This window comes from Physeter macrocephalus, chromosome 16 (assembly GCF_002837175.3).
Source record: "Physeter macrocephalus isolate SW-GA chromosome 16, ASM283717v5, whole genome shotgun sequence".
NCBI lineage: Eukaryota > Metazoa > Chordata > Mammalia > Artiodactyla > Physeteridae > Physeter > Physeter macrocephalus.
Window position 1 is genome coordinate 49,719,218 of NC_041229.1, and position 27,344 is coordinate 49,746,561.

Genomic DNA, 27,344 nt, shown 5'->3' on the forward strand with positions numbered 1-27,344 from the left:
TCATTTCTAATTCTATTGATTTGAGTCTTCTCCTTTTTTTTCTTGATGAGTCTGGCCAGTGGTTTATCAATTTTGTTTATCTTCTCAAAGAACCAGCTTTTAGTTTTATTAATCTTTGCTATTGTTTTCTTTGTTTTTATTTCATTTATTTCTGCCGATCTTTATGATTTCTTTCTTTCTGCTAACTTTGGGTTTTGTTTTTTCTTCTTTCTGTAGTTCCATTAGGTGTAAGGTTAGATTGTTTATTTGAGATATTTCTTGTTTCTTGAGGTAGGCTTGTATAGCTATAAACTTCCCTCTTAGAATTGTGACCCAAGATGTGATCTATCCTGGAGAATGTTCCGTGCACACTTGAGAAGAAAGTGTAATCTTCTGTTTTTGGATGGAATGTCCTATAAATTTCAAATAAATCTATTTGGTCTATTGTGTCATTTAAAGCTTGCGTTTCCTTATTAATTTTCTGTTTGGATGATCTGTCCATTGGTGTAAGTGAGGTGTTAAAGTCCCCCACTATTATTGTGTCACTGTTGATTTCCTCTTTTATAGCTGTTAGCAGTTGCCTTATGTATTGAGGTGCTCCTATGTTGGGTACATATATATTTATAATTGTTATAACTTTTTCTTGGATTGATCCCTTGATCATTATGTAGTGTCCTTCCTTGTCTCTTGTAACATTCTTTATTTTGAAGTCTATTTTATCTGATATGAGTATTGCTACTCCAGCCTTCTTTTGATTTCCATTTGCTTGGAATATCTTTTTCCGTCCCCTCACTTTCAGTCTGTATATGTCCCTAGGTCTGAAGTGGGTCACTTGTAGACAGTATATATATGGGTCTTGTTTTTGTATCCATTAAGCAAGCCTGTTTCTTTTGGTTGGAGCATTTAATCCATTCACGTTTAAGGTAATTATCGATATGTATGTTACTATGACCATTTTCTTTATTGTTTTGGGTTTGTTTGTTTGTTTGTTTATTTTTTTGTGGTACGTGGGCCTCTCACCGTCGCGGCCTCTCCCGTTGCGGAGCACAGGCTCCAGACACGCAGGCCCAGCGGCCATGGCCCACGGGCCCAGCCGCTTCACGGCACGCGGGACCCTCCCGGACCGGGGCACAAACCCATGCCCCCTGCATCGGCAGGTGGACCCTCAACCACTGCGCCACCAGGGAAGCCCTGGGTTTGTTTTTGTAGGTCCTTTTCTTTTCTTGTGTTTCCCACTTAGAGAAGTTCCTTTGGCATTTGTTATAGTGCTGGTTGGTGGTGCTGAATTCTCTTCGCTTTTGCTTGTCTGTAAAGCTTTTGATTTCTCCATCGAATCTGAATGAGATCCTTGCTGGGTAGAGTAATCTTGTTTGTAGATTTTTTCCTTTCATCACTTTAAGTATAGCATGCCACTCCCTTCTGGTTTGTAGAGTTTCTGCTGAGAAATCAGCTGTTAAGCTTATGGGAGTTCTCGTGTATGTTATTTGTCGTTTTTCCCTTGCTGCTTTCAGTAATTTTTCCTTGTCTTTAATTTTTGTCCATTTGATTACTATGTGTTTTGGCATGTTTCTCCTTGGGTTTATCCTGTATGGGACTCTCTGTGCTTCCTGGACTTGGGTGGCTATTTCCTTTCCCATGTTAGGGAAGTTTTCGACTATAATCTCTTCAAATATTTTCTCGGGTCCTTTGTCTCTCTCTTCTTCTGGGACCCCTATATTGTGACTATTGTTGCGTTTAATGTCCCAGACGTCTCTTAGATTGTCTTCATTTCTTTTCATTCTCTTTTCTTTATTCTCTTCTGCAGCAGTGAATTCCACCATTCTGTCTTCCAGGTCACTTGTCCATTCTTCTGCCTCAGTTATTCTGCTATTGATTCCTTCTAGTGTAGTTTTCATTTCAGTTATTGTATTGTTCATCTCTGTTTGTTTGTTCTTTGATTCTTCTAGGTCTTTGTTAAACATTTCTGGCATCTTCTCGATCTTTACCTCCATTGTTTTTCTGAGGTCCTGGATCATCTTCACTATCATTATTCTGAATTCTTTTTCTGGAAGGTTGCCTATCTCCACTTCATTTAGTTGTTTTTCTGGGGTTTTATCTTGTGCCTTCATCTGGTATGTAGCCTTCTGCCTTTTCATCTTGTTTATCTTTCTGTGAATATGGTTTTCGTCTTTGTGATAGCTTTGATTTTGGTATCAGGGTGATGGTGGCCTCATAGAAGGAGGTCAGAAGCGTTCCTTCCTCTGCAATTTTTTTTTAATATTTTTAAAAATTAATTAATTAATTGATTGATTTATCTTTGGGTGTGTTGGGTCTTCGTTTCTGTGCGAGGGCTTTCTCTAGTTGCGGCAAGCGGGGGCCACTCTTCATCGCCGTGCGCAGGCCTCTCACTGTCGCGGCCTCTCTTGTTGAGGAGCACAGGCTCCAGATGCACAGGCTCAGTAGTTGTGGCTCACGGGCCTAGTTGCTCCGCGGCATGTGGGATCTTCCCAGACCAGGGCTCAAACCCGCGTCCCCTGCATTGGCAGGCAGATTCTCAACAACTTCGCCGCCAGGGAAGCCCCTGCAATTTTTTGAAATAGTTTCAGAAGGGTAGGTGTTAACTCTCCTCCAAATGTTTGGTAGATTTCACCTGTAAAGCCATCTGGTCCTGGACTTTTATTTTTGGGGAGTTTTTTAATTAATTATTTTCAGTACTGGTACTTGGTCTGTTCATATTTTCTATTCCTGTTTTAGTCTTGGGAGAGTGTACCTTTCTAAGAATTTGTCCATTTCTTTCAGGTTGTCCACTTTATTGGCATATAATTCCCTGTAGTAGTCTCTTATGGTCCTTTGTATCTCTGTGGTGTTGGTTGTAACTTCTCCTAATTCATTTCTGATTTTATTGATTTGGGCCCTCTCCCTTTTTTTCTTGATAAGTTTGGCTAAAGGTTTATCAATTTTGCTTATTTTTTCAAAGAACTCGGTTTTAGTTTCATTGATCTTTTCTGTTGTTTTCTTCATCTCTATTTCATTTATTCCTGCTGTGATCTTTATGATTTCTTTCCTCCTACTAACTTTGGGTTTTGTTTATTCTTTCTCTAGTTGCTTTAGATGTAAAGTTATTTGAGATTTTTCTTGTTTCCTGAGGTAAGCTTGTATTACTTAGAATTGCTTTTGCTGCATCCATAGGTTTTGGATCATCATGTTGTCATTTTCCTTTTTATCAGGTATTTGTTTAGTAGCGTATTGTTTAGCCTTGACCTATTTGTGTTTTTTGCAGTTTTTTTCTTGTAGTTGATTTCTAGTCTTATAGTGTTGTGGTAAGAAAAAAATGCTTGATATGATTTCAATTTTTAAAATTTATCAAGGCTTGTTTTGTGGCCTAGCTTGTGATCTATCCTGGAGATTGTTCCATGTGCATGAGAAAAGGATGTTTATTCTACTTCTTTCAGGTGAAATGCTCAATAAATATCAATTAAGCCCATTTCATCCAGTGTGTTATTTAAGGCCTGTGTTTCTGTCTGTATGACCTGTCCATTGATGTAACATGTAAGTTAAAGTCCCCCTGTTGTTATTGTGTTACTGTCAATTCCTCCTTTGTCTGTTAATATTTGTCTTATATTTTGAGGTGCTCCTATGTTGGGTGTATATATATTTTCAGTTGTTATATCTTCCTCTTGGATTGATCCTTTGATCATTTTGTAGTGTCTTTCTTTTTCTCTTGTGACAGTCATTATTTTAAAGTCTATTTTGTCTGATATAAGTATTGCTACTCTGGCTTTCTTTTGATTACCATTTGCATGGAATACCTTTTCCATCACTTTCAGTTTGTATGTTTCTCTAGATCTAAAGTGAGTCTCTTGTAGTTAGCATACATGCGGGTCTTGTTTTTGTATCCATTCAGCCAGTCTGTGTCTTTTGGTTGGAGCATTTAATCCATTTACACTTAAGGTAATTAACTATATATATGTTCTTATTGCCATTTTGTTAACTGTTCTGGACTTTTGTAAGTCTTTTATTTCCCCCTTCTTTTGTTCACTTCTCTTGTGATTTGATGACTATATTTAGTGTTGTGTTTGGATTCCTTTTTCTTTTCTTTTTTTAAAAAATAAATTTATTTATTTATTTTTGGCTGCATTGGGTCTTCGTTGCTGTGTGTGGCCTTTCTCTAGTTGTGGCTAGTGGGGGCTGCTCTTTGTCTTGGTGCGTGGGCTTCTCATCGCGGTGGCTTCTTTTGTTGCGGAGCATGGGCTCTAGGCGCATGGGCTTCAGTAGTTGTGGCTTGTGGGCTCTAGAGTGCAATCTCAGTAGTTGTGGCGCACAGGTTTAGTTGCTCCACAGCATGTGGGATCTTTCCGGACCAGGGCTGGCACCTGTGTCCCCTACATTGGCAGGTGGATTTTTAACCACTGCGCCACTAGGGAAGTCCCCTTTTTCTTTCTTGTGTGTAGATCCATTATAAGTTTTTGGTTGGCGGGTACCATGAGGTTTTTTTCTTATTTTTATTTTTTTTTATTTTTTTTTATTTTTTTTTATTTTTTTGGCCATGTGGCATGTAGGATCTTAGTTCCCCAACCAGGGTTCAAACCTGCGCCCCCTGCATTGGAAGCGCAGCATCCCAACCACTGGACCACCAGGGACGTCCCTCATGAGGTTTTTGTATAGCAGTCTATGTATATAGATGATTGTTTTAAGTTGCTGCTCTCTTAATTTCAAATGCGTTTTAAATACCCTTCATTTGTACTCTCTTCCCCTCACAGTTACCGGGAGTTTTTTCGTTTGTTTTTGGTTTTGCTTTTGGGTTTTTTTGGCCGCACTGCACGGCATGCGGGATCTTAGTTCCTTGACCAGGGATCGACCCCATGCCCCCTGCATTGGGAGCACAGAGCCTTAACCGCTAGACTGCCAGTGAAGTCCCCACAATTACTGTTTTTGATATCATATTTTACATTTAATTGTTTTGTGTATCCCTTAACTGCTTGTTGTGGATACACATGATTTTACCACTTTCGTCTTTTAAACTCCCTACTGGCTTTGTGTGTGGATGATCTCCTACCTTTACTGTATGTTTGCCTTTACTGGTGAGCTTTTTCATTTTGTAATTTTCTTGTTTTTAGTTGTTTTCTTGTTTCTAGCTTCTAGGTGGTCTTTTCTTTATCATCTAGAGAAATTCCTTTATCATTTGTTGTAAAGCTGGTTTGGTGGTACTCAGTTCTTTTAGCTTTTGCTTGTCTGTAAAGCTTTTGATTTCTCCATTGAGTCTGAATGAGAACCTTGCTGGGTAGAGTATTCTTGGTTGTAAGTTTTCCCCTTTCATCACTTTAAATATATTGTGCCACTCCCTTCTGGGCTGCAAAGGTCTGCTGAAAAATCAGCTGATAGCCTTATGGGAGTTCCCTTGTATGTTTTTTGTTGATTTTCCCTTGTTGCTTTTAGTATTCTGTCTTTATCTTTAATTTTGTCATTATGATTACAATGTCTTGGTGTGTTCCTCTTTGGGTTAATACTCTATGGGAATCTCTGCACTTCCTGGACTTGGATGACTGTTTCCTTTCCCAGGTTAAGGAGGTTTTCAGCTACTGTCTCTTCAAATATTTTCTCCGGCCCTCTCTGTCTCCTCTTCTGGGACCCCTATAATGCAATATTATTGTGCTGATGTTTTCCCAGAGGTCTCTTAAACTGTCCTCATTTCTTTTCATTCTTTTTTTGTTCCGCTATAGTGATTTACACTGTCTTCTAGCTGACCTGTTCTTCTGAATCATTTAGTCTACTATTAATTCATTCTAGTGTAATTTTCATTTCACTTATTGTATTCTTCATCTCTGCTTGGTTGTCCTTTGTATATTCTACCTCTTCATTAAAAACTTCTAACTTCTCTCTGTGTTTATCCATTCTCCTCCCAAGTTCTTTGATTATCTTTACAGTCATTACCCTGAACTCTTTCTTGCGTAGATTGCCTATTTCCACATCAGTTACTTCTCCTGTGGTTTTATCTTGTTCCTTCATCAGGCATGTATTCCTCTGCTATCTCACTTTGTCTGACTTGCTATTTGTATTTTTATGTATGTGGCAGGTTAGTTACCTTGGAGAAATGGCCCTCTGTAGGCGGCATCCTGTGCATCCCAGCGGTGCACTCCTCTCTTGTCACCCAAGCTATGTGCTCTAGGGGTTCCCCCTAAGAGGGCCGTGTGGGCAGTCTGGTAGGTTTGGTTGGCCCCTAATCTAGTTGGTTGCCACAGCCTGCCTTGTGTGGATGCTGCTACCTGCTATTTAGTGGGGCCTGGTCACAACGTGGATGGTCACAGAATCCTAAGGGGTCCCAAGGCTAGTGCTCACTCACTGGTAGGTGGAGTCAGGGTCCCAAAGTCTCCTGAGCTGTTGCCCACCCACTGGCAAGTGAAGCCAGATCCTGGTGTTAGTGCCAGGCTGCTGTCAGGCAGAGCTGGTTCTGGAGTCTGGCTGCAGGGCCCAGGTATCCCAGAGTTCATTTCAGATTGTTGATGTGGGGCCAGTTCCTGACACTGTTGGATCTGGGGTCCAGGGTGTTCCAAAGTTTGCATTGGCCTGCTAGTGGGTAGGGCCAGGACCCAGCTGGCCCCAGGGTAGGGTCTGGCCTCCACTGCAGGGTTGTAGGTTTGTTGCTTCTAGTGTCTGCCTCCTGGTGTGTGAGGCTGGTCTAAGGGCTTGTGCAGGCTTCTTGGCAGGAGGGACCAGTGCCTGCCCACTGGTGGTTGGATTTGGGAGTTGGCCCTCCTGTTGGCTGGGCTTTGTCTAGGGGTGTGTCTAGAGGTGGCTGTGGGCTTTTTAGTCTTTAGGCAGCTTCAGTGCTTATAGGTGGAGCCATGTCCCTGCCCAGTTAGTTGTTTGTCCTGAGGCTTCCCAGCACTGGTGCCTGCAGGCTGTTGGGTGGTACTAGGTCTTGGCTAATGAGCCAAGATAGCAGCTGCCAGCAGCAGCAGTGCTCACACAGCTGAATGTTCCCCAGTTTCTGCCACCTGTGTCTATGTCCCCAGGGTGAGCCACAGCCACCCGCCTCACCGCCTCTCCAGGAGACTCTCCAAGACCAGCAGGTAGGTCTGGCCCATGCGCCTGTCGAGTGACTGCTTTGCCCTGTGTCCTGGTGTGTGTGAGATTTTTGTGTGGGTCTTTAAGAGTGAAGTCTCTTATTCTCCCAAGTCCTACGGGGCTCCTACAGTTAAGCCCCATTAGCCTTCAAAGTCAAACGCTCTGGGGGCTCATGTTACAGGTGTCAGACCCCCGGGCTGGAGAGCCTGACGTGGGGCTCAGAAATCTCACTCCTGTGAGATTACCTCTGCAATACAATTATTCTCCAGTTTGTGGAGATGGGATTTGATTATATCATGTGTTCACCCCTTCTCTCCATCTTGTTGTGGTTCCTTCTTTATGACTTTAGTTGTAGAGGATCTTTTCTGGTGGGTTCCAGTCTTTTTCATCAATGGTTGCTCTGCAGATAGTTGTGATTTTGCTATGCTCGTGAGAAGAGATGAGCTCAGTGTCTTTCTACTCCACCATCTTGGCTGCTGTCTCCCAAGATGGAGCTCTTTTTTTGTGTACACAGTTAAGTTAGACAAAGCCAGCTTGATACAAATATCTTTTCAGAATTCTGACCTTAAACAAAAGCCCTTCTAGGGGGAACTTGCATTTCTCTTCCTGTGTCTTTGAAATGTAAATGTACTACCTGATCTTCGTGTAGGGGTGTGTGTGTGTGTGTGTGTGTGTGTGTGTGTGTGTGTGTGTTGAGAACTTGGTCTCTGCCATCCAAAAGGTGCACATATGGTATACATTTGGCAACCTATTGAATAGACTGGGATTCTGAGCAGTCTTTTGTGTGACTGTACCAACTCTCAGGGGCTTTTTGCCATCTTAACCTTTGTTGAGTCAACCTGTACAAGGAAATCTTTTACTTTCTTAACTGTTTTGGGGAGTATACTTTCTGGATCTTGTTTAGGCGCCACCTTTTGCACTCTCCTGCAGGGAAGCCTCTTGCATCTTACTGGTTTGAGTCACTATTAAGATATATCTCATTAATGGCTAGATGATGGATCCTTCAAATTTGAGAAACTTCAGTTGGTAAATTTTTAGAGAGCTCATTATAAACAGCTGTTTTATTGGTACCTATGGGGGGGAAAACAAAAGGTGGGAAATACATATAATGGTGTTGACTGAAAAAAACATGCACAACATGAGAGTTGTGAATTAAGGTTTATTGGGGGCATAATGAGGACTATAGCCCAGGAGACAGCCTCTCAGATAGATCTGAGGAACTGCTCCAAAGAGGTAGAGGGAAAGGTCAGTATATATATGATTTTAGTGAAGGGGGATATGTGCCGTCAGGCACACATTTTCGCAGGTTACTGCTGGTCATGAGAAGCAGATGTCTCCCTTGATGATTTTAGTGCTTTTCTAAATATGAAAAGATACAAGAATTTGGGCTCATAAAATCTTCTCCTGAAAATATCTAACTATCTGAAGGCCTGTTCTGTCAATTTTTCCCAAAGCACAGAGTGCCTCATTCCTGATCTCCGCCCTGAACTCCTTTCAGGGTGTGTTGAAGGTCAGTGACTGCAGTGGCTAGTGACTTAATCCTTAGAGAGGCAGATGGCAAATACCAGTTTTTAGTTGGCAGTGGTTAACCTGAAAACTCCCTTAGTTTAAAACAAACCAAAAATACAAATGGTTTGGGAAGCCTTGTTTGTGGTCTCCACTTCCCCTCAGTGGGTCTTACAGATGCTACTAAAAACATTAGAATAATTCGTGTTAACTAGATTGATTAACAGGGGGAAAAAAAACTGAAGGGAAATTCTAGAGACTTTTTCCCAACCAGGTGGAAATTTTAAAGGGACGTGTCCCAAATTAATAAAGAAATCTTTAGATGGTTATTTTTAAATGGAGTAAATAAAATGGAAATTAATGGATTAAATCAAAGGTTTGATACAGCACTACCTGAGGTTGGATGGGCCAAAGGGATCCCTTGCTGTCCCCAACATTACAGGGCCCCAGACAAGTCCACTCTGTTTATCTCAGTGTTTTATTTATTTGTTTGTTTATATTTATGTATTTATATATTTAAGATGCTGGAAGAAAATTACACTCAGATACCTGACCAACATTTACTTGGGGCAACAGTCCAATAAAGTTAAAAGATTGAGAAAAGGGCTTGAAACCCTTGGCTCAACCCCCCACTGGGGATCCCAGAGCCTTTTATACAAAAATAGATATAATGGTCAGGATAAAAAGAAAGGCTTCTAGGACTCCTTGTAAGACCTACACTTGTTGATTGGGTCCTAATGGAAACTAAAGTTAAAAGAATAAAAGTTGATAGAATTGAGATGAAAATTTATAAAAATGTACCCATTTTAAGTGGGCTTTATATAAGATAGTTACATCTCTTTTGCTTAATTATATCGTGGAATAGACATGTTTCACGGGCGAATGCTTCCCCTGCTTGGTATTATAAGGCAGGGCATATGAATTTGCCCCTCAGGAAATATTAATTAAACATGCTAAAGCAAACCAGTAGCATTACCTGAGCGCATACAGTATCGAGTAAAACTGAGAAAGAGGGCCTTTGTTGAATGCCTTATGCAAGCTTTTGAAGGCATGATAAATTAAGCCCTGAAATCCTAGAACATAGAACTCCTGAATTGCAGTTTAGTTGGAAATCTTCTCACTGATATAAAAAAGAAAATTAAAGAAAATATAGTTGGGCAAATTAATCTTTTAATATCATTTAGGTGACAGACCCGTTCTGTGTGGAATTAAAAGCAACATCTTTGACTTGCAAATCTCTATAAATCAGAAATGTAAATACAGCCCACAGTGATCTGAGACTGAACCTAATTAGCTCAGTCAGGTTTCAGAACCTGAAACCAACGAGGGAAAAAGGAAAAAAGTGGCCTTTTTAAACTCAAACCACTGGAAAGGCTCCCTCAGCCAAAATCTAATTGATAGCCTCCTTAAGGGTTTATCAAGGACAAATACAAATATTAAAAAGTCTTTTCCACAAATAGTAAAGCCTTTGTCATCTGAGCAAAGAAATTTAACTTACTCCAACTGTTATAAATAACTAGTAAATTTGCATTGTAGTACGTGAATCATAATTAAGTTTTTAAAGTGAAGCTATGAGATCTCTAAACTTGTCTGTTTATGTGTCTGTGTAGACATTATATGTATGAAATAGCTCTATCTCTGGGAAATATTATCAAAATTAAATTTATAAAGAGCTCTATTTAATTGACTTAAAAGTAAGTGCTGGGCTTCCCTGGTGGCGCAGTGGTTGGGGGTCCGCCTGCCGATGCAGGGGACACGGGTTCGCGCCCCGGTCCGGGAGGATCCCACATGCCGCGGAGCGGCTGGGCCCGTGAGCCATGGCCACTGAGCCTGCGCGTCCGGAGCCTGTGCTCCGCAACGGGAGAGGCCACAACAGTGAGAGGCCCGCGTACGGCAAAAAAAAAAAAAAAAGAATCAGGGGCTCAGGGACTTCCCTGGCAGTCCAGTGGTTAAGACTGCACTCCCAATGCAGCGGGTATGGGTTTGATCCCTAGTCGAGGAATTAAGATCCTGCATGCTGCACGGCGTGGCCAAAAAAAAGAATCAAGGGCTCAGATAAGTCCTTTATCTTGCGTGAAATTACAGAATTCCCATGGAGAAGAGCTGGAACTGTATTACAAATAGATGGGGGTAAATGCTTTAGAAGCTAAAATGTGATGCTTCTATTTGTTACTACAAAAAAAAACTGCCTTCTAGGGAACATATGTATAACTGATTCACTTTGTTGTAAAGCAGAAACTAACACACCATTGTAAAGCAATTATACTCCAATAAAGATGTTAAAAAAAAAAAACGGTTAAAAACTGCCTTCTCTTTTCAGATTTCTTCACTACCGCAACCAAGGAAGGATATGATATGAGGCGAGTGGACATAACTCCTTTAGAGCAAAGGAAATTAACCTTTGATACCCATGCATTGGTTCAGGACTTGGAAACTCATGGTAAGAAACATGGGTCCCTTTTGAAAGGAGAATATCAACAGCACTCATAACAGATTACCTAATCAAGACAACATCACCATTATGAACAATTAAGAGTCACTGTTTAGGTTGCTTCCATGTCCTGGCTATTGTAAATAGAGCTGCAGTGAACATTGTGGTGGAGGTTCCTTAAAAAACTAAAAATAGCACTACCATACAACACAGCAATCCCACTACTGGGCATATACCCTGAGAAAACCATAATTCAAAAAGAGTCATGTACCACAATGGTCATTGCTGCTCTATTTACAATAGCCAAGACATGGAAGCAAACTAAGTGTCCATCAACAGATGAATGGATAAAGAAGATGTGACACATATATACAATGGAATATTAATCAGCCATGAAAAGAAACGAAATTGAGTTATTTGGAGTGAGGTGGATGGACCTAGAGTCTTCCATACAGAGTGAAGTAAGTCAGAAAGAGAAAAACAAATACCGTATGCTAACACATATATATGGAATCTAAAAAAAAAAAGGTCTTGTAGAACCTAGGGGCAAGACGGGAATAAAGATGCAGACCTACTAGAGAATGGACTTGAGGATGCGGGGAGGGGGAAGGGTAAACTGGCACAAAGTGAGAGAGTGGCATGGACATATATACACTACCAAATGTAAAACCGATAGCTAGAGGGAAGCAGCCGCATAGCACAGGGAGATCAGCTCGGTGGTTTGTGACCACCTAGAGGGGTGGGATAGGGAGGGTGGGAGGGAGGGAGGTGCAAGAGGGAAGAGATATGGGGATGTATGTTTAACTGATTCACTTTGTTATAAAGCAGAAACTAACACACCATTTTAAAGCAATTATACTCCAATAAAGATGTTAAAAAAAAAGTCTCACTATTTAAATATGAGCCATCCATAAAATAGAATATTTTAGTCATGAAAATGGTATAGCTTGAAGAATATTTACTGATGTGAGAAATGCTCAAGATACATGTGCAGAATGATTCCAATTATGTAAAAAAACAACTGTAGTTTCTAGGCTGATACTAAAGTTTATGTGGAAGTACAAGCACAATGTTTAAGACTAGAAAAAAAGAAAATCAAAGAACAGTCACAAAAAATTACCAGATGTCAAAACAGTTAAAGTATGTGAAACTATAGGAATAGAAGAGTTGATTTAATGGAATAGAATGGCATTCAGAAACTTATGTCTTAAAAAGCAATAAAGAAGGCATTACAAATTAGGGAAAGGAAGGACTGTTTAATAAATGAGCTATGATAAATGACTAGCCATTGGAAAAAAATAGATTAGATTCCCTTACTGAAAAATGAATTCCAGATTGATTAAAAGCTAAATGTAAAAAAAGAAAGACTACAAAAAATATAATATAGAAATATTTTTTGACTTTTAGAGTAAGGAAGCAAGACATAAAACTCAAAAGCAATGAAAGTAAAAGTAAAGACTGACAGATGTGACTACAGAAATATTTATTTAAATCTGTGTATCAAAGGATATGATCCGTAAGGTGAAAAATGTTAGCAACACATATGACAATGAGCCTATTGCTTTAATATACAAAGAATTCATATGAATCAGTAAGAAAAGTTAAGCAGTTTTATAGAAAAATGGACAAAGGCCATAAACAGCTCATAGAAAAATAAATTAGCAATAAATATATGTAAAGATGCTTAATCAAGGAAATGCAAATTTAAGTATAAATTAAAATAATAATGCAATACCATTTTCATGCCAATTATACACTCAAAAGAGACTAGTAATACCCATGTTGATGTAAATGTGGGGAACTGAATCAGTGGAATTAAAATTGGAGAGTGCTTTTTAGAGAGTAATTTAGCATAATCTGTCGATTTTTAATTATAACCATTTTTTTTAAAAGACTGCAGTTGACCCTTGAACAACACGGGTTGGGGCACCGACCGCCTGTGTAGTCAAAAATCTGCATGTAACTTTATAGTGGCCCTCTGTATCCGCAATTCCACATCCACAGCTTCAACCAGCCACAGATTGTGTGGTATGGTAGTATTTACTATTGAGAAAAATCTGCATCTAAGTGGACCCACTCCGTTCAAATCCATGTGTTCAAGAGTCAACTGCATGAAAATTTAAATGATAGAAGTTATTCTAGCTGTCTATTTTGAGAAGGATGTGCACTTTTTAAAAAATATAAATACCTATTTGCCGCTTGTAGGATTTGACAAAGCACAAGCAGAAACAATTGTATCAGCATTAACCATTTTATCAAATGTCAGCCTCGATACTATCTATAAGGAGATGGTCACTCAAGCTCAACAGGTAATGTTTTCATTTTTATCACTTCTGACAGTTTCATCAACCTTTTTCATAACTGCATCTCTGTTTACCCACCCACCTTCTAAACACACCTGCATCTTATTATTCTCTCTAAAGGAACCAAAAACAAAAAACATGTAGCAAAGTCAGTATCCAGAGAGACTGAGGAGTTAGAATGATCATCACAAAATTATGGTAACAACAAAGAGTAAAATTTTGTCAAATCTTTCATTGTGTAAGATAATTATATTATTTGAGTCATGGGATGGTGGTAGGTTGTTAGTGAAACAACTTTTTCCACATAGAAAGCCCACCACAATAGAAGAGCTGACCACTTTACTGCAGTCATGTGTATATTCTGGTTAATTTTCACAAAGTTGGAAACCTGGAAGGGACTTACATGGCTGGGAAGGAGTCCATAAATCACCTGGCTAAGATGCTTTAATCTGACCAGATACCTGGATCCTTAAACGCCAAGTAAAACCATTTACTAAGAACTTAAGAAGTGAGAGGCAGTGCTGGGGACTGCTCATATATGATCTTATTTAATCTCTCTAACAACCTTGAAAAGTAGGTAGAATTATTCTGTTTTACCACTGAAGAAAGGATCAGAGAGGTTCAGTAATTTGCAAGAGTTGTCACTGTGGTGCTATGGACAAAAAGCAATAATTTTATATGAAGGATAGAATAAGCTAAATGAACTTAACTGTAGAATAATAATTCATAATCTGTCAATCATGAATTAATTACTGTGTTTAAGAATGTTTTCTTTCTCTGGTTATATGTTTTTAATTTTAATTTTTTAAATTTAGGCTTTCTTCTTCAGATAAATATTTCACAGCAGAGAAATATTAGGATTTTTTTCTTACATAAAATTAGGAGCTCTTGCATAAAATGTAATTACTTTAAAGGTCATGAAAGAGCGAAATTTTAAAAAGATTTTTACTGTAATATTCAATTAATTATGTATTTAGAATTAAAAGCATTCAGCCCCTAGATTTAACTTAACTTTAAATTTGTATGTGTATTATTTTAGCTAAATTTATTCAGGATCATAACAGACCATTAAATCCACCAAAGAAAAAGCCACTCATTTAATCCCCCCAAACCTGAGCTATCCTGAAAGAGCTAATGGTACTCTTAAATCAGATTTTTAAGTTTCTCTGTAATATAATCAGTGAATTAAAACTGTTGTTTGAGGAATTTTTATGCTGCCAGGGCCATTTAATCTTACATTTAAAATGTAGGGTTGGATGTAGGAACACTACTACTGAACTTTTGGGTTTTTTATTACTGGTGTATGAAATCAAAATCCCATTTCATCCTTGAGCCATAGGCCATGAGGCAAACAAGCTTCATACTTGATCAATTCAGAAAGAGCCATGCTAAGTCAAGTGTGCTCAGTCTGAGACTTCGGTTATATTCTGAATTTGCTTACAGTCTGAATAACATTCATATTCTCTGGTGGCTCCACAGTAGTTACAATGATCACACTTAATAGATTTGACTGGATTATATTTTTCCACTTAAAGTTTTTGAAGATGGACATACGTGCTATCTTATAGGCTTTTTGAGTCCCAAACTATTTATTTATTTATTTGTTTGTTTTGTTTTGTTTTTTTGTTTTTTTTTTTTTACAAACCCTTGTGTCGAGGGCTGACTTTCAATAGATCGCAGCGAGGGAGCTGCTCTGCTACGTACGAAACCCCGACCCAGAAGCAGGTCGTCTACGAATGGTTTAGCACCAGGTTCCCCACGAACGTGCGGTGCGTGACGGGCGAGGGGGCGGCCGCCTTTCCGGCCGCACCCCGTGTCCCAGGACGAAGGGCTCTCCGCACCGGACCCCGGTCCCGACGCGCGGCCGGACGCCGGTCCCAACGCGCGGCGGGACGCGGGCGGCGGCCCGCCGGCGGGGACGGCGGGGGACCGGCTATCCGAGGCCAACCAAGGCTCCCGCGGCGCTGCCGTATCGTTCCGCCTGGGCGGGATTCTGACTTAGAGGCGTTCAGTCATAATCCCACAGATGGTAGCTTCGCCCCATTGGCTCCGCAGCCAAGCACATACACCAAATTCCCAAACTATTTAAAGGCGGAAAGGGAGATAGAGTTTAGAGTCACAGTACAGTAATTCCTTATTCTCAAGTTCAGAGTCTATAAGAAGTATGTAGTTACATTTTCTACTCTTCTCTATGTAGTTCTGGTAATAAAATAACATTAAAGACTTAAACAAAAATAATATTATAGTTAATGTCTTAGAACTCCTTCATAATGATATTTGGCGGGAACAAGACCGACAACCCCTAGAGGCCACTTCTATATGACTTCTGAGGTAATTCTCATGAATATTTCAAGCAGAACTGCATAAAAGAAAATGAACCTCCTCCCCAATAATATAGATGAGGGTTAGGGAAGGCATTAGAGTCAGGGATGTCTACTGTACACAGTAAAAAATACTTTTTAATTTTATGATAGGAAGAATATTTAAAGCAAAAATCCCTCCACATCAGAACATTGGAGTCACACTGTCCTGCTTCAGCCATTAGACACCTGTCTCATCACATTCATCGAATGCTAACTGTGCACTAAGTATTACTGTAAGCATTTTACATGCATTATATCATTTAATCCTTAAAACAACTCTATAAGGTATAGGTAGTTATTATTCCCATTTCAGCAAAGAGGAGGTCAAAGGGTCATAGTAAATGGCAGCGTTTGGATTCAAACCCAGGCAGCCTGACTCCAGAACTCACATTTTTAACCTCCAGTCTATGTGGCTGTGCCATCTGAGAGCTGTTTTTGGAGAAGATGTGTGCATTCCAGAACCTTTGAAGACTGAGTCATTCCATAGCCATGCATCTGGAACTACTGTAGCCTGTTTTCTAAACGTCAAGGCAGTTTTGAAGTAGCCTTTCTCACCCATATTGTGGTCAGTGGAGGACTGTAACCCCAACTATGCACTCCTAGCCACAAACTATGACAAAATGGGAGTTCCACTAGTCATTCTGTTCTTGTTTGGGTTTTTCTGTTTTGTTTATAAACCCTGTTATAGAGGGTCTTTTTCAAGGTTACACCTTCATCTACTTTTTCTTTTGATTAAAAAGGGATAAAAGATGAGTCGGCAAGCTACACGATTTTGAGAAGTTTAGTGGTGAAAGTTATATTTTCCTTGTAAGACTGCTTTAAATCATTTCTACAAAAATGTCCCTCCCTAGCAAAGTAAAAGTTTATAAGTCTATCAGATAGGGCTTCCCTGGTGGTGCAGTGGTTAAGAATCCGCCTGCCAATGCATGGGACCCAGGTTCGATCCCTAGTCTGGGAAGATCCCACATGCCGCAGAGCAACTAAGCCCGTGCACCACAGCTACTGAGACTGTGCTCTAGAGCCCACTAACTCCTGAAGGCTGTTCACCACCACTCCTGAAGCCTGCGCACCTAGAGCCCATGCTCCGCAACAAGAGAAGCCACCGCAATGAGAAGCCCGTGCACCACAACAAAGAGTAGCCCCCGCTCGCTGCAACTAGAGAAAGCCCACACACAGCAATGAAGACCCAACGCAGCCAAAAATAAATAAATAAAATAAATTTTAAAAAAAGAAGAAAGAACTTGTGTGGTGACGGAGGTGTTAACTAAAAACTTTATCAGATAGGGGCCACCTTTTCTTTCACAAATTCTTTGTAGTGCCAAGTATAGGAAAGATACTCAGGAATTTAAACCAAACTATGTTATACTGACAATTATTTAAACCATACTTCTATTTTATTACCTGACTTCTAAGTCTTATTCAGTATCCTAGAAATTTCTGATGGTAGATCCTTCAAAATCAACTTCCCTGGCAGTCCAGTGGCTAAGACTCTGCTTCCGCTGCCTGGGGTGCAGGTTTGATCCCTGGTCGGGAACCAAGATCCCACATGCAGCACAGCCAAAAAATAAAAATTAAAAAAAAAAAAAAAAAAAAAGAAAGATAAAAACTTTCCCATGTAGATATTTTAAAAATAAATAAACAGGGCTTCCCTGGTGGCACAGTGGTTAAGAGTCCGCCTGCCAAGGCAGGGGACACAGGTTCGAGCCCTGGTCCGGGAAGATCCCACATGCCGCGGAGCACCTAAGCCCGTGTGCCACAACTACTGAGCCTGTGCTCTGGAGCCTGCGAGCCACAACTGCTGAGCCCACGTGCTGCGACTACTGAAGTCCACACGCCTGCAGCCCGTGCTCCGCAACAAGAGAAGCCACCGCAATGAGAAGCCCACATGCTGCAATTAAGAGTAGCCCCAGCTCGATGCAACTAGAGAAAGCTTGTGCACAGCAACGAAGACCCAACACAGCCAAAAATAAATAAATAAATAAAATAAATTTGAAATAAATAAACAAAAAAAGAGTATTTGCTGAGGAACTCTTCGAGGTTAAGTAGATACATAGGTTTCATATGTTTTGTTTTGTTTTTTACTTAGCCAAGCAACATTATACCTTGTAGCAAGACAATAATTTTTTTAAAGTTTCATGAACAATTCCATGCAAGGGGATGGCATCACTCGGTTATTTTAATTTTGCATTTTAGGAAATAACAGTACAACAGTTAATGGCTCATTTGGACTCCATCAGGAAAGACATGGTCATCCTAGAGAAAAGTGAATTTGCAAATCTGCGAGCAGAGAACCAGGTGATACAAGTCTCAATTTATTAATAAAATAACTGATTTCATAAGTACCCTACCTGGTGAAGAATAGGATCCCAAAACAATTTCATGTGGTTATTAAATAATTATTAGCAAGTTTTTATATAAAAGTATACATGTTTAACCATACCTAATCTATGTATACATCATAGTTTCTTGCATACTGAAGAACGACAGTTGTATCTTATACAGGTCACATAAAAGAGGAAATCTTTGAGCTACATATATTTTATTTTATTTTATTCTGTAGTTCAGAATAATGTTCTCAGAACTGACAGTAATGTGGCAATTTCCATTTTTTTGGTTCTGTAATAATTATTTTGTCACTTAAGAGAAAAATGTTTCTGTAATTCAGTCAGAACTTTGTTGTTACCCACTAGCTTAAAATATTTTAAAATTTATAATATCAATCTTGGGCTTCCCTGGTGGCGCAGTGGTTGAGAGTCCGCCTGCCGATGCAGGGGACACGGGTTCGTGCCCTGGTCTGGGAAGATCCCACATGCCGCGGAGCGGCTAGGCCCGTGAGCCATGGCCGCTGAGCCTGCGCGTCCAGAGCCTGTGCTCCGCAACAAAAAAAAAAAAAAAAAAAAAAAAGAATGTCAATCTTTTTTTTTTTTTAAGTAGAATACAGTAGGTCCCCCCTTATCTGCATTTTCGCTTTCCACAGTTTTAGTTACTTGTGGTGAACTGCAGTCTGAAAATATTAAGTGGAAAATTCCAGAAATAAACAATTCATATGTTTATGTCACACTGTTCTGAGTAGCATGATGAAATGTTTCACCATCCCACTCTCTTCCCCCCAGGACATGAATCATCTCTTTGTCCAGTGTATCCACACTGTATATGCTACCTACCCATTAGTATAAGGAAAAACATAGTACGTATAGGGTTCAGTACTATTCGAGGTTTCATCCACTTGGGTTCTTGGAACATATCCCCAGTGGATCGGGGGGACTACTATATTGAAACATAAATACATTGTCTAATGTTATGTTCATAATTATTTTCTGAATACGATGAACTATTAGTTCTTTTTTTGTCTTTATTCTTAATCAGATAATGTATCAGAAATCCATAGAATGTCCAATTTTTGCTTATGCAGGGTTTCAGATTTTTAAAAATAAATCATAATATGGACTTTTAGTTTAACACCAATTGTGTGTGATCTTTCTTTATACCTAGAAAATGAAAATTGAATTAGAACAAGTTAAGCAACAACTGATAGTAAGTGAAACTTTTTTCCCCACTTCAGAATAGTTCATTAATTTCAGAACAAATATTCATTACAAGATCACTTTTTTAATATTTTTATTTTCTTTAAAGAATGAAACCAGTCGAATCAGAGCAGATAATAAACTGGATATCAACCTAGAAAGGAGCAGAGTAACAGATATGGTAATGTGCTTTTAAATGTACTTTTTTGCGCTTACTTCTTTTTAATTCCTTTTAGTCTTCTTTTTTTAACCTCTTGATAAACCATATCGTTTAGTTTACAGATCAAGAAAAGAAACTTATGGAGGCAACCACAGAATTTACCAAAAATGTAAGCTGCTATGTAAAAGTTTCTCTTCTGTATAGCTCTCATGCCTTATGTAACTGCCGTTATGTGTATCATTTTATAAGTTTGGACTTCAACAAGCTAGCCCTATAGAATCCATGATTTCCTCATAGCTATTATAGTTAACCAGTACTTTGGGGGAAGCTGCTACCAGGTGGTTGGTAGTACCTGAGCTGTGACTTCTGAGTCAGAATCAAGCTTTCCAGGTAGCATACTTTTTTTTAACTAAATTATTTTTATATGGAAGAGAACTATTTTTTTAAAAAGACAAGGATTCACAATTAATATTTCAATGAATGCCTAGGTTCAGTCAAATAAAAAAATTTTATGTTAGATACTGTTTTACTTACCTTTTTTGTCTATTAATTTATTTAATCCTCATATCAGCCTCTGTGTGAGGTAGGCACTCTATTCCCATTCTACCAATTTGGAAAGTGAGGCAGAAGGAAGTTAAGGTCACACAACTAAAAAGTGGTAGAGCCAGATGTCAACCTGGATTCTAAACTCCATATTCATAACTACTGTTTACCTCTCAGTAATCCTAAATTGTAATCATTATTCAATCTCTGTGGCTGAGTAAAACCTAGCTTTCTTACTCAGCCTAGTCCTTTTCTTAAAAGTTAAAAGTCACTCGGTCTACAGTCTAACATAAGAGACATCACTCTTGATTATAATTCAGTAGACGCGAAGGTCCCATTTGCCATTCTAAGCAGCCTATTCCCTTCTCTAACTTCTTGGCCAGATAAAGGAGATAAACAAGGAAATCAACAAATTCTCTCCCAGCTAATTTCTGAGCTCTAAATATCATCTTATTTCTCCTTCTACCCCTTACTCCCTATGCATATATCATTCAGTATTACCCAACAAGCATTTCTGCCATTCAGTGTTACCCAACAAGCATTTCTGCCATCTCCTTTAATATTGGTGCCAGTTCATATTATAAACCCAGTTGGTTTTTCCTTTTGCAAAATATATTTAAAGTTTTACTATGATATCCTAAGGACTTTATACACATAAGGTGATAGTTCTGTGACTAACATTTTTGCTTCTTAGTTTATCCTCATATATTTAGGTCTCAAATACAGGCATACCTCAGAGGTATTGCAGGTCCATTTCCAGACAACAGCAATAAAGCAAATACTGAAATAAAGTGAGTCACACAAATTTTTTGGTTTCCCAGTGCATATAAAAGTTATGTTTACAATATACTGTAGTTTATTAAGTGTACAGTAGCACTATGTCTAAATAAACAATATCCATACCTTAATTTAAAAATAACTGCTACAAAGATGCTAACCATCTTCTGAGCTGTCAGTGCGTGGTAATCTTTTGCAATAGTAACATCAGAGATCACTGATCACAGATCACCATAATAAATATAGTAATAATGAAAAAGTTTGAAGTATTGCAAGAATCACCAAAATGTGACACAGAGACATGAAGTGAGCAAATGCTCATGGAAAAATGGCGCCGATACACTTGTTTGACTCAGGGTTGCCACAAAGCTTCAATTTGTTTAAAAAAAAACATGCAGCATCTTCGAAGCACAATAAAATGAGGTATGCCCGTATCTTCCTGTGAGGTTTTTAGTAGAATGTGCCCAGAATGTGATAATCCTAAGAAATAGTCTCCAAATATCAAAGTAGAAGGAATACTTTTTGTCAATTTGTAATATTCATGTAGTGTTTTTTCTTTTTAATATCACTGTGCTTTTTTATTGTGTTTCCCCACTTAAAACTTTTGTTACACAAAATTAGCCCATAAGTGAGGATTTCTAAAGTAAACATTTTTCTCCATGATACACAGGGACAAAATTTAATTGTCTTATTCTTAATTACTACAGGATACCAAAACCAGAGGTATTATTTCAGAGACCGGTAACAAAATTGACACTGAAATTGCTTCTTTAAAAACCCTAATGGAGTCTAACAAGCTTGAGACAATTCGTTACCTTGCAGGTAAGGCTGTGTTTGTCAGAGAAAGGAATTACTGTCATTTGATTTTCGGACTTATTAGCTCCTACCTCCCAAGGTAGCCATGGGGCACAGAAGAAAAAATGGAGGAGCTGTAACAGATCTCCTTTATTGTTTGGTTCCCTGGAGTACTTGGAAAATGTAAGTTTAATAGGCAATAAATTTAGGATATAAGTTTAACAGGGAACTCTGCATCCTCCTAATAGGAAAAAGCATATGGATGTCAAAGATAAACATAAACACAAGTACAAAATGATGCAAAGATACACTGGGTATTTTTAGATAAAGATCACCAAAATAGATATAGATATAGATATAGACCATTAAAAACCACAGCAAGCAAAGGGGCAAAAACTACCTCCTATCTTGAATCCAACTGACAGAGCAGGGATACTACCCAAACTTAGATTGTCACATACTGAGTTCCTCAAGTACCATGTGTCCTTACCAATTTACAGAGCCCCAAGGAGTTAGAAAGAATGCCCTAGTCGAGTAGTACATTTTTCTTTGTATAAAAAAGTAATATATTTTCATCCTAAATTGTTCATATAATTCAAAAGCAATAAAGTAAAAGTGAAAGCCTTCTCCCTCCCCATATGTATTTACTATTAGTAGTATATATCTTTCTAGGCTTTTCCTTCTATTATGTGAACATTGCAGATTTTTTTAATTTTTTTATTTTTATTTTTTTTTGTGGTATGCAGGCCTCTCACTGTTGTGGCCTCTCCCGTTGCGGAGCACAGGCTCCGGATGCGCAGGCTCAGCGGCCATAGCTCACGGGTCCAGCCGCTCCACGGCATGTGGGATCTTCCCGGACCAGGGCACGAACCCGTGTCCCCTGCATCGGCAGGCGGACTCTCAACCACTGCACCACCAGGGAAGCCCAGATTTTTAAAATAGTAATTAGATGATACTGTACAGAGTACAACTTCTAAAAATTTAACCAAATGCCTTGATTATCTTTCCACATGAATACATGTAGACTTTTTTTTGCTGTACGCGGGCCTCTCACTGCCGTGGCCTCTCTCTTTGCGGAGCACAGGCTCCAGATGCGCAGGCCCAGCGGCCACGGCCCACAGGCCCAGCCGCTCCGCGGCATGCGGGACCCTCCCGGACCGGGGCACAAACCTGCGTCCCCTGCATCGGCAGGCGGACTCCCAACCACTGCGCCACCAGGGAAGCCCTAGACTTTTTTTCACTAGAAAACATACTATTCCATTGTATGAAAATACCATAATTTATTTATCCAAACCTCTACTAACAGACATTCTGCTCCCAAATGTTTTTATTAAAAACGATATTGCGGGCTTCCCTGGTGGCGCCAGTAGTTAAGAATCCACCTGCCAACACGGGGGACACGGGTTCGAGCCCTGGTCCGGGAAGATCCCACATGCCGCGGAGCAATGAAGCCCGTGCACCACAACTACTGAGCCTGCACTCTAGAGCCCGTGCTACAACTACAGAAGCCCGTGTGCCTAGAGCCCGTGCACCGCAACAAGAGAAGCCCCTGCTCGCCACAACTAGAGAAAGCCCACGTGCAGCAACGAAGACCCAATGCAGCCAAAAATAAATAAAATAAATAAATTTCTTTTAAAAAAGTATTGGACCGAATAGCCATATATATGTGTGAGTAAATACACACCCCTTTATGCCCTCATGCTAGTATTTCTATATAATAAATTGCTTATGCACATCTAAAAATTGGGGTCAAAAAGATAGGCACATTTAAAAATTTTATGTTATTGAATTGTCCAAAATAAAATTGCTGCTTTATACCGTCAGTGATTTTCTGGGTAGGCACTAATTATGTTGAAGCAGCAGCAGGAGGAGAGACGGAGCCCCTAGCCCTCAGCTGATGCACAGCCCGACTCCCCCTTCCTCTCTTCAGCTTGAATGACTTAGCCTCTAAGATCCATTTGAAGAAAGGGTTCTAAGGCTAAAACAAGTTTTGAAAACCCCTATTCTAGCAAAGTCTCTGGAACCAGAGATCTTCTGTCCAATAGGAATGCTAATGGGAAATGCCAAATCAGCGCAGTTTGCAGTGTTTATTCCCACTTTCAAAATAGACCTCAAAGCACCCCAGGTTAGGAAGAGCTTTGTATTCCACTCAGCTTCTTCTAGTGTATTTACCTAAGGAGTTATCTTCCTTTCCTTTTTTTCACTGAGGATTTACAACTAACAGTTCTGAAGGCACCACCCTTTATTTTTAAGAGTAACAGCAACTACCTTGGAGACAGGTAACACATAGTGTTGAGTCCTGCTTCCACCACTTGCTAGCAGTAAAACTTCGGGCTTGTTGCCTCATCTGTATGATGGGAATAGTATCACCAACCTCATAGGGTTTTAATTATGGATAAATAAGGTGATACATGAAATTCTTTAGCACACTATCTGGAACATGGTAAGGAGTAGCAGGATCAAATGAGAGAATGTATAATTGACCAGTGGCAACAAGACAAGAAACTCTAAGTGTTATTCTTTCTCCTCAACTGTCCAGCTTCCCCGGGTGTCTCAGAGAGACCTAATCCCATTTCTTAAAATTAAGGAAATGATCTTGTCATTAATCAAGTTTCAGTAAGTAGTGTGATCAAATGGGATAATGTATAATTAGATTTACACATTAAAAATAGGATAGCCTTAACTATGAAAGGCTGTTTGTTTCTCATGTCTTTTTTTTTAATTGTTTGGCTGCGTGTGGGCTTTCTCTAGTTGCGGCAAGCGGGGGCTACTCATCGTTGCAGTGCGCGGGCTTCTCATTGCAGTAGCTTGTCTTGTTGCGGAGCACGGGCTCTAGGTGCACGGGCTCAGTAGTTGTGGCACGGGGGGGCTCTAGAGCACAGGCTCAGTAGTTGTGGCGCATGGGCTTAGTTGCTCCGCGGCACGTGGGATCTTGCCAGACCAGGGCTCAAACCCGTGTCCCCTGCATCAGCAGGCAGATTCTTAACCACTGTGCCACTAGGGAAGTCCCTCTTGTATCTTTAATCATAGAAGTTTGCTCTTCATCTCAGAGTCTCTATTTTAAAATCATGGCTGTTTAAACAGACTAGAATCTAGGGAGTCCCTAAAAGCCTCACCCAAATTCACCTTCTTAAGGAGAACAGAAAGGTTTTCTATCCAGAATGATGTAACATAGAGAGCAGGTGGTATATTAACTGTTTAAAAAGCCTGGTGCGGGCCTTCCCTGGTGGCACAGTGGTTAAGAATCCACCTGCCAATGCAGGAGACACAGGTTCTAGCCCTGGTCCGGGAAGATCCCACATGCCACGGAGCAACTAACCCCGCGAGCCACAACTACTGAGCCCACGTGCCACAACTACTGAAGCCTGTGCTCCTAGAGCCCATGCTCCGCAATGAGAAGCCACCACAGTGAGAATCCCATGCACCGCAACAAAGAGTATCCCCCCGCTTGCCACAACTAGAGGAAGCCCACAGGCAGCAATGAAGACCCAATACAGCCAAACACAAATAAATTATTAAATAAATAAACTTAAAAAAAATAAAAAGCCTGATGCTTTCTCTGCCTTTTCTTCTACCTCATTGAGTGTTTTTAAAGGGTTTCCATTAAAATTTCATTTTTTATTTATAAATTTTTAATAATTATGAAATCATTTTTTCTTTTTGCCATTAACTTTTTTTTTTAATAATTGCTTCACCATACTGTGTTAGTTTCTGTTGCACAACAAAGCGAATCAGCCATATGCATACACATGTCCCCATATCCCCTCCCTCTTGAGCCTCCCTTCCATTCTCTCTATCCCACCCCTCTAGGTCATCACAAAGCACCAAGCCAATCTCCCTGTACTATGCTGCTGCTTCCCACCAGCCAACTGTTTTACATTCAGTAGTGTATATATGTCGATGCTACTCTCACTTTGTCCCAGCTTTGCCCTCCCACCCCATGTCCTCAAGTCCATTCTCTATGCCTACCTCTTTATTCCTGCCCTGCAACTAGGTTCATCAGTACCATTTTTTTTTAAGATTCCATATATATGCATTAGCATAAAGGTATTTGTTTTTCTCTTTCTGACTTACTCTGTATGACAGACTCTAGGTCCATCCACCTCACTACAAATAACTCAGTTTCATTTCTTTTTATGGCTGAGTAATATTCCATTGTATATATGTGCCACATCATCTTTATCCATTCATCTGTTGATGGGCATTTAGGTTGGTTCCATGTCCTGGCTATTGTAATTAGTGCTGCAGTGAACATTGTGGTGCATGTCTCTTTTTGAATTATTGTCTCCTCAGGGTGTATGCCCAGTAGTGGGATTGCTGGGTCGTATGGTAGTTCTATTTTTAGTTTTCTAAGGAAACTCCATACTGTTTTCCATAGTGGTTGTATCAATTTACATTCCCACCAACAGTGTAGGAGGGTTCCCTTTTCACCACACCCTTTCCAGCATTTATTGTTTCTAACTTTTTTGATACTGGCCATTCTGACTGGCATGAGGTGATATACCTCACTGTAGTTTTGATTTTCATTTCTCTAATAATTAGTGATGTTGAGCATCTTTTCATGTGCCTCTTGGCCATCTGTACTGTCTTGATTACTGTAGCTTTGTGGATAGTTTGAAGTCAGGGAGCCTGATTCCTCCAACTCTGTTTTTCTTTCTCAAGATAGCTTTGGCTATTCGGGGTCTTTTGTGTTTCCATACAAATTGTAAGACTTTTTTGTTCTAATTTTGTGACGAATGCCATTGGTAGTTTGATAGGGATTGCACTGAATCTGTAGATTGCTTTGGGTAGTATAGTCATTTTCACAATATAGATTCTTCCAATCAAAGAACATGGTATATTTCTCTGTTTATGTCATCTTTGATTTCTTTCATCAGTGTTTTATAGTTTTTTGAGTACAAGTCTTTCACCTCCTTAGGCAGATTTATTCCTAGGTATTTTATTCTTTTTGTTGCAGTGGTAAATGGGAGTGTTTCCTTAATTTCTCTTTCTGATTTTTCGCTGTTGGTGTATAGGAATGCCAGAGATTTCTGTGCATTTTGTATCCTGCGACCTTACCAAATTCATTGATAAGTTCTAGTAGTATTCTGGTGGCATCTTTAGGATTTTCTATGTATAGTATCATGTCATTGGCAAATAGTGACAGTTTTACTTCTTCTTTTCCAATTTGTATTCCTTTTATTTCTTTTTCTTCTCTGATTGCTGTGGCTAGGACTTCCAAAACTGCGTTGAATAAGAGTGGCAAGAGTGGACATCCTTATCTTCTTCCTGATCTTAGAGGAAATGCTTTCAGTTTTTCAGCATTGAATATGATGCTTGCTGTAGGTTTGTCATATATGGCCTTTATTATGTTGAGGTAGGTTCCCTCTATGCCCATTTTCTGGAGAGTTTTTATCATAAACGGGTGTTGAATTTTGTCAAAAGCTTTTTCTGCATCTATTGAGGTGGTCATATGGTTTTTATTCCTTAATTTGTTAATGTGGTATATCACATAGATTGATTTGCGTATATTGAAGAATCCTTGCATCCCCAGGATAAATCTCACTTGATCATGGTGTATGATCCTTTTAATGTGCTGTTGGATTCTGTTTGCTAGTATTTTGTTCAGGATTTTTACATGTATGTTCAACAGTGATATTGGTCTGCAATTTTCTTTTTTTGTGATATCTTTTTCTAGTTTTGGTATCAGGGTGATTGTGGCTTCATAGAATGAATTTGGGAGTGTTTCTCCCTCTGCAGTTTTTTGGAAGAGTTTGAGAAGGATTGGTGTTAGCTCTTCTCTAAATGTTTGATAGAATTCACCTGTGAAGCTATCTGGTCCTGGACTTCTGTTTGTTGGAAGATTTTTAATTATGGTATCAATTTCATTATTTGTGATATGTCTGTTTATATTTTCTAATTCTTCCTGGTTCAGTCTTG

General features: G+C 39.5%; 2 protein-coding genes across 9 annotated transcripts in view; one reads left to right on the forward strand and one right to left on the reverse strand.

Annotated features, from left to right (window-relative positions):
* CCDC90B (coiled-coil domain containing 90B) overlaps positions 1 to 27,344 on the forward strand; it is a 62,030-nt gene that overhangs the window by 24,223 nt on the left and 10,463 nt on the right. For 2 of the 6 annotated variants that reach the window (XM_024131565.3, XM_055078657.1), the window contains exons 2-8: positions 10,850 to 10,969; positions 13,166 to 13,269; positions 17,820 to 17,921; positions 19,119 to 19,160; positions 19,260 to 19,331; positions 19,426 to 19,479; positions 21,338 to 21,452. In XM_024131565.3, coding sequence (XP_023987333.1) covers positions 10,850 to 10,969; positions 13,166 to 13,269; positions 17,820 to 17,921; positions 19,119 to 19,160; positions 19,260 to 19,331; positions 19,426 to 19,479; positions 21,338 to 21,452 — 609 coding nt within the window. The other 4 variants (XM_055078656.1, XM_055078655.1, XM_024131564.3 and 1 more) reach the window with 4 other exon arrangements.
* Positions 1 to 27,344, reverse strand: part of ANKRD42 (ankyrin repeat domain 42) — a 101,476-nt gene that overhangs the window by 4,533 nt on the left and 69,599 nt on the right. For 2 of the 3 annotated variants that reach the window (XR_008615358.1, XM_055078653.1), the window contains one exon: positions 15,218 to 15,344. The exons of the other annotated variant lie outside the window; for it this stretch is intronic. Coding sequence is in view for 1 of the 2 variants with exons in the window: in XM_055078653.1 (XP_054934628.1) it covers positions 15,272 to 15,344 (73 nt within the window). In the remaining variant the exon portion in view is untranslated. Of the gene's footprint in view, positions 1 to 15,217; positions 15,345 to 27,344 lie in introns of those variants that run through there. 3 annotated transcript variants of the gene reach the window in all.